A 6,504-nucleotide genomic window follows, 5' to 3' on the forward strand; every position below is an offset into this window, starting at 1 on the left:
ACGATATATGAATTTATTTTAGCGTTTTTTATAATTTTGTCATGCTTTAAATCTTTACCTTGCTCACTTAATTCCAGTATTTTTTCCGATAAATATAAAAAAAATTTGATATCAGAACAGTTTCAAGTGAAAAACAATGTCAGCAAATATTGACAAAATAAATTCCACTCGGCATTGTTTCTCGAATGTTGAATTTTATGAGAAACCAATTTCCCGGCGAAATGTGCCTCGTCACTCATCAGAATTTCATCTTATTTTTGTTTAGTCGGCTCTGAAAGCGTAGGGTGTTAAGCCGAGGAATGGAGGGAACGTGGCAGTGGGAGCAGCGAAAGCACTGCCATATCATTCTGCTCAACTCTTCGTCGTACCTAAAGGAGAATCCGGAACAAGTTGCAGGTGAGCTAAAAATTCTTTTCTTCTAAATCAGCACATTTTTTGTTCAGTCCGATCCTCATCGAAGAAATACGATTTGACTCGCTATATCAATGAGGAAAAAAGAAAGTCTTAAAATCATCTCTCTCGCTTAATCGCTTAGAACGATTATACCTTTTCATCGTGCATCTGAATTTCAACCTAAGAAAGCGATTCCGAAAGAGTGAACTCGTGGGGAAGGGAAAAAGTGTTTAATGAAATCGATTTCAATCTTTGCGGTTCATTCTTAAGTGACCCACATCTTTAAATAACGCGAAGTATTGCTGGAGCAGATTTGTAAATTTCGTTCATATCATTGGCTCGCTTTCGGTTGCCATGAAATCGATTCGGTGCTCCAATTACTGCATACACCTTTATTTCTTATTTTATCAAAAATTTATTATCGATCTGATTTTTATTAATAAATTATTGTATTAGTACGATAATATTTCTTATATAGTACTTCTTTTAGCTTTGATAGGACAAGTAGACGCGATAGTTTCAGATGAACGGAAACGACTGCATGATTGCTATGGCAAGGAAACAGATATCCTGAAGACAAGAGATCGTGTGTTAAGTCTGTAGCGTTTGGTAAGAAAGAGAGGGGCCCCCGTCAAGTATCACTTTGGAAGGAGAAGAGAGAACGGGTCATCATGGGCCCAGCAACCCAAATTGTATCTCACTGAGCGATGCAAGTAATTAGGGCCGGGGCCCTGCTAGTGAGCATGTGGCTCACTAGAGAATGAAGAAGCAAAACGTCCGGACTTTATCATTAATCGTCTTCACGCTTACCTATCTCCTCGTCGGTGCTGCAATCTTCGACGTGCTCGAGTCCGAGACGGAGAAATTACGCAAAGAAGCGTTAGATGGTAAGTTCGATGTCGTTAAGTCGCTCGTGCTTTGCAAATTTCAAGATAGGCAGGTGAATTTTTTTAATAACTAAACTTTCTTGGGAAGTGACTCGAGCGACTATAAATAATGCCTCTCAAAGTTAATTTTATAATTATAATACATAAAGACATGACACAATACAGTTAATTTAAAGCTTTAATTTTTTCAACAAGAAAAAAATATTTTTTTCATATAAGATTCCAATTTTATATAAACTATTTCGTGCAATTTTGTTATGTAATTTCTATTTTTTTATTTATGCAATATGATATACATATATATATAATAGCTTCTTTCTTCTCTCGTAATATGATTTTAAGAAAACTTCATTGAATGAATAAAAAGTCTTAAATCTTAAGTAAACAAAAGTCTAAAAGACATCTGAAAAGTCGAAAAGATTATCGGAGGGATTTAAGTGTCTCAGACGCGTTTCTACAACGCTTCTAGGCATTTGTGTTGTCTGGGGTTTCCTTAAGCTCCTTTATTGCCATTCGTGTAGATTACTTAGCCATATAGCGAGCAACGAGCTCTATGTACGAGTGCATTAGTGTGTAATCGTGTATGCGGCGACGGCGCTATTTGTGCGAGACATACATACGTGCGGAATATACGTTATGCGGCGAGGCATCCCCAATAGAAGAATGTCGTTGCACTATCGTCAAAGAGGGGAACGATCTTACAACATCGTGGCCATTGTCTCACTGATAGCTCGAAAATAACGCTTGATAAATGCCATCTCCCGCGAGCCTTATAAATTCTAGTAGTGAAACAGCGATTTGTGGTTCTTTTTTTTTTTTTTTACAAAGACGAGCCTCGGCTTTTATATTCATGGAAGGGACAGTTTTGCGCGTAACTGACACGTAATTTTTATTAAAAGAATCGAGTTATCGTCGTCCTGATGTACGAAGCATCTGTTCCGGCAGAATCTCTGAAAGCACGCTCTGAAAAGTTCAGAGGTCATTAGTCATTTTATTTAACTGTGTGATATATTCACTCGTCTCTCTCTCTCTCTCTCTTGTTAATTTCTTTTTTGTAATTATTCATCATTTTTGTATTAAAAGTGATTTCTATTGTAACATGTCTTGCTGTAATATTAATACACATAAAGTTTTCACCCTCGAAAAAAATGTTATTCTATAAGAACACTCAATAAAAAGCGATATTTCTTTCTCTTTTTTTACCGATGAAATTATCATAAATAATAATATAATAATAAATAATGGTGTATGCACCATTATATAGGCATCATATTCATACTTCTCTTGATACCTTCGACTCGCGAGATACGTATCAATATAATCATTACGCTCGTTCTGTTCACAGCCATTGAGAAAATGGTCATACGAAAATACAATATAAGCGAGGACGACTTCAAGATTATGGAAACAGTGGTGCTGAAGACGGAACCTCACAAAGCTGGCCAACAGTGGAAGTTCGCTGGCGCGTTTTATTACGCTACAACGGTCCTCACCACGATAGGTACATGTCACCATTGCCCTGAATACCGTTGGATGTTCAAATCGAGTTTATTGCGCGTAACTACCACTGCGTTACTATCTATTTGCATTGAAAACCTGTTAGATAACCCAAATTGTTTGGCGGGTGCCCAAATGACAGTTTGGAAAAAACAAATTTGATTTGCAATTCGGATTTCTTTCTTCATAGGTTCCTACAAACAAGCGACTTTGTAACGTCACAATTGAAAGCGCCAACCTGTTCATACATATGAACATATAATACATATGAACATAGTCGTGACACTTCTGTAGCGCCAGAAAATAGCTCCGTATGAACGGTCGGCGCTTTCAATTGTGGCGCTACAAAGGCTGTGCTCCAAAATTTACTGCCAGTACTGAAATTCTATAGCTTACGTCACGTGCACTATACATTTTCTCAGTACTGTGGCAATAAATTTTAGAACACAGCCAAAATCTCACTCGTCTTTCGTCTGTAAGAGCCCTATAAGTGTTAAACCACTACTAGCTGCTTTTTTTTAAATTAGAAAAAATAAAAGCTCTATACAATTTTTGTCATTTTAGGCGTATATCAATTTTTCATTTATCACAAAAGATAAATTTTCGATTGTATAAGTTTTTTGTGAATGATCGTGATTTTGAAACTGAAAGTGATTGAGCAACGCACGAATGGATCGTCAGAGATATATTCGCCAGTCAGTGCGTTTTAATCGATTTAACCATTTTCATCGTAACAGAAAACACGGATTCACATTGTACACGATGTTCCGTAGTTTCGCACGAAACGTCGCGATTAAATTCATATCGTTTCTCTTCGATCGCGCGCGGAAGCTGGAAAACTGTGAAAATTTTTTTTACATTCATATTGCATTTCATTTATATTGCAGGTTACGGACATTCAACGCCGACTACCATATACGGCAAATTGTTCACGATGTGTTACGCGATCATTGGTATCCCATTAGGACTCGTAATGTTCCAAAGTATAGGAGAACGCGTGAATAAGTTCTCGTCTGTTGTGATACGGAACGTAAAGACGGTTCTAAACTGTAGGAACGTCCAGGTAACAATAAGCTTATTTGAATCATATATTTTGTCATTAGAACATTCCACGTCCTATCAACATCAATAGTGCACTTTCTATCAGGCTGCACTAAAACCGCTGAAATTTTTGTACTACAAATTATTAAAGTTAATTATGCACGAAATTGTGTTTCTGTTTAAAATAGTGGAACTATAATAATCTAAATGCGAACATTTGAATTGTATATAGGAATCCTTTTAAAAGTTGAATTTTGTACAGAAAATAAATTGTAGACTAAATTAAAATATATTGAAATATCGAGATAGATATTGAATTTTAAAAAATTACGAATGTTTTAAGAATTAACTTTGATAGAAATTTGTTTTTTTCAATATGAAAGATGCTATAAAATCATCATAAAATCAAAATTATGATATCTCGAATTATTTACAATCTAATAATTAATTTGGCTTCAAATTGGCTTTTTGAAATTTTTTTAAATCAAAATTACACACACACACACATACAGAGAGAGAGAGAGAGAGAAATTGTAATTTTTATCTTACGAGTAAAAATATTCTGACTATTTGTGCTGAACTTATGATAAACTTTACTTGCCTAACAATAAAAATAAAAAACAGTAAAAGATATTTTAAAAAAAAGTATAATACATTACGATTACAATAGATTCATTCAAGTAATTATTATCTTATAGTAAAAAAAATACTATATTGAAGACTATAAGTACAAACAACTCTCAAGGTTTTACACGCTTATAATTTTACCGCGCAATAAAGTATAATAAATTTTATCAGCTCTAAGACAAAAGATACTCGTCGGTAAAGTAAATAAATTCTAATGAGATGTGTACGATAATTTAAAGATTTACTTTATGAAATATAAAAAGTACCGTGCAATGTAGCCGTACAACTATTGCTCATTTACCAGAAAAGTAAAATACATAAATTTTACATAAACGGGTGCTTACGTAGATCTGCCAATTCTATAAAATTTATTGAATTCTAGTGCATATTACTTTACATTTTTCTCCGTGTATTATAAAGTTAATCTATAGCGAACCTATGTAGGTTTCCTCTATTTCATATCATTTGAATAATGTAATCTAGTACAGTTTCCCTCGAGTATCTTCTTCGCTCGAATACCGAAGATTAAATTATTCGAATCGTTCTTGTTCCTTAAGCGTTTATTATGATACAATATATGTAACATTATATGTAAGTAACAGAATTTAGACTTATAAATTAACATGCAACATATTGCAGGCCTCGGAGATAAATCTCATCTGCGTGGTAACAACATTGTCATGCATGACTATTGCCGGCGGCGCCGCTGCGTTCTCCAGGTACGAGGGGTGGTCCTACTTCGATTCCATTTACTATTGCTTCATTACTTTGACGACAATCGGTTTCGGCGACATGGTCGCGCTGCAGAAGGATAATGCGCTCAACAAGAAGCCTGAGTATGTGATGTTTGCCCTAATATTTATTCTCTTCGGCTTGGCGATCGTGGCGGCCTCGCTTAATTTACTGGTTTTGAGATTCGTGACTATGAATACGGAGGATGAAAGACGAGATGAAGCCGAAGCGTTACAGGTACATATCACCCTTACCTGTATCTCTAACATAATAAGATTCGTTCATCCATTATTCTATCGTATATTTAGTATTTATCAACTATTTTTCTCTAATTATCATTTCTTCTTACATGAAATTTTTACGAATTGCGACATAAGAGACATAAAGATATATTACGGATTGAAATAGTATTATCAAGTGGACTTTTTCATTTCCACTGCAATGAGTATTCATCCATGAGGATTAATCGATCGCTTTCACCTCCTCCTTTAGGCGGCCCAGGGCGCGGTGCGTCTTGAGGGTGATGTGATAACGGCAAACGGCTCGATACTGTCCGGCCAAATTGGCAATCACGGGAACGCAATGTCGTTGGACGACGAAGCGTCAGTGTGCAGTTGCCGCTGCAGCGGCTTCCAGAGGAAGCGGCGGAGACCACGTTTCACGGTGCGCCGCTCGCCGGGTAAGATCTCACACTTGCTGCCAATGCAACAGCTGTCGGCGTTGAGCGTGCGAGGCGATCTGCGGTCGTCACAGAATTCCTCAATGCTGCCATTACCGCCATTGTATCAGCATCGTGCCAGCATCTGACGCCGTTGTTCTGCTGCGAGGAGTGTGATACTCCTTGACGAGCAGCAGCATCATTACCACGAGCAGCCGCGGCGAGTGTCCGTCTGAGGGGAGCGTGTGCCTCTGCCTGGCGACTTCAACGAATTTCAATCGTCGTCGAGACGCTATCTTTCTCGCGCTCTCTCCCTCTCTCTCTCTCTCTCTCTCTTTCTCTTTCTCTCTCTCTCTCTCTCTCTCTCCCTTTTTTGCGTTCCACTCTCGTAGAGTGAGAGTAAGATTTCGCGTACAGATAGTCAAAAAATTGGAATTGGTTAGAAATTGGATCGAGATGGAACTGTTCAATTCAGATTGAGACACCGGAATAATGACGGCGCCGGATGCTTCTCCTCAACGAAAATGTTTCGTAAACCCACGCGATACGTATAATTCTTTCATTCCGCCATCATCCGAGTTTAATTCATGTTCACGTAACCGAGAATATTAAAATATCCGATGTACGATGAATGAATTTTTGATGCATCTGTGCGTCGAGTGAGAAATG

The 6,504-nt window shown here is 37.2% G+C and overlaps 1 protein-coding gene across 1 annotated transcript; it reads left to right on the forward strand.

The window, feature by feature from the left end:
* Nucleotides 1-1,153: 1,153 nt before the first annotated feature.
* Nucleotides 1,154-5,984, forward strand: Task6 (TWIK-related acid-sensitive K[+] channel 6). Its single transcript, XM_018548427.1, has 5 exons — nucleotides 1,154-1,280; nucleotides 2,626-2,781; nucleotides 3,665-3,840; nucleotides 5,085-5,414; nucleotides 5,670-5,984. Exons 1-5 carry the CDS (start codon nucleotides 1,154-1,156, stop codon nucleotides 5,982-5,984), a joined length of 1,104 nt encoding a protein of 367 aa, XP_018403929.1.
* The last annotated feature ends 520 nt before the right edge of the window (nucleotides 5,985-6,504 follow it).

This window comes from Cyphomyrmex costatus, unplaced genomic scaffold (assembly GCF_001594065.2).
Source record: "Cyphomyrmex costatus isolate MS0001 unplaced genomic scaffold, Ccosl1.0 scaffold72, whole genome shotgun sequence".
NCBI classification, from domain to species: domain Eukaryota; kingdom Metazoa; phylum Arthropoda; class Insecta; order Hymenoptera; family Formicidae; genus Cyphomyrmex; species Cyphomyrmex costatus.

Excerpts from the sequence above, each read along its gene's own strand:
- Task6 (XM_018548427.1), top strand. The coding sequence starts at position 1,154 with ATGAAGAAGCAAAACGTCCGGACTTTATCATTAATCGTCTTCACGCTT. Across the intron at positions 1,281-2,625 it reads ACGCAAAGAAGCGTTAGATG|CCATTGAGAAAATGGTCATA; the intron begins GTAAGTTCGATG and ends TTCTGTTCACAG. Across the intron at positions 3,841-5,084 it reads TAAACTGTAGGAACGTCCAG|GCCTCGGAGATAAATCTCAT; the intron begins GTAACAATAAGC and ends AACATATTGCAG.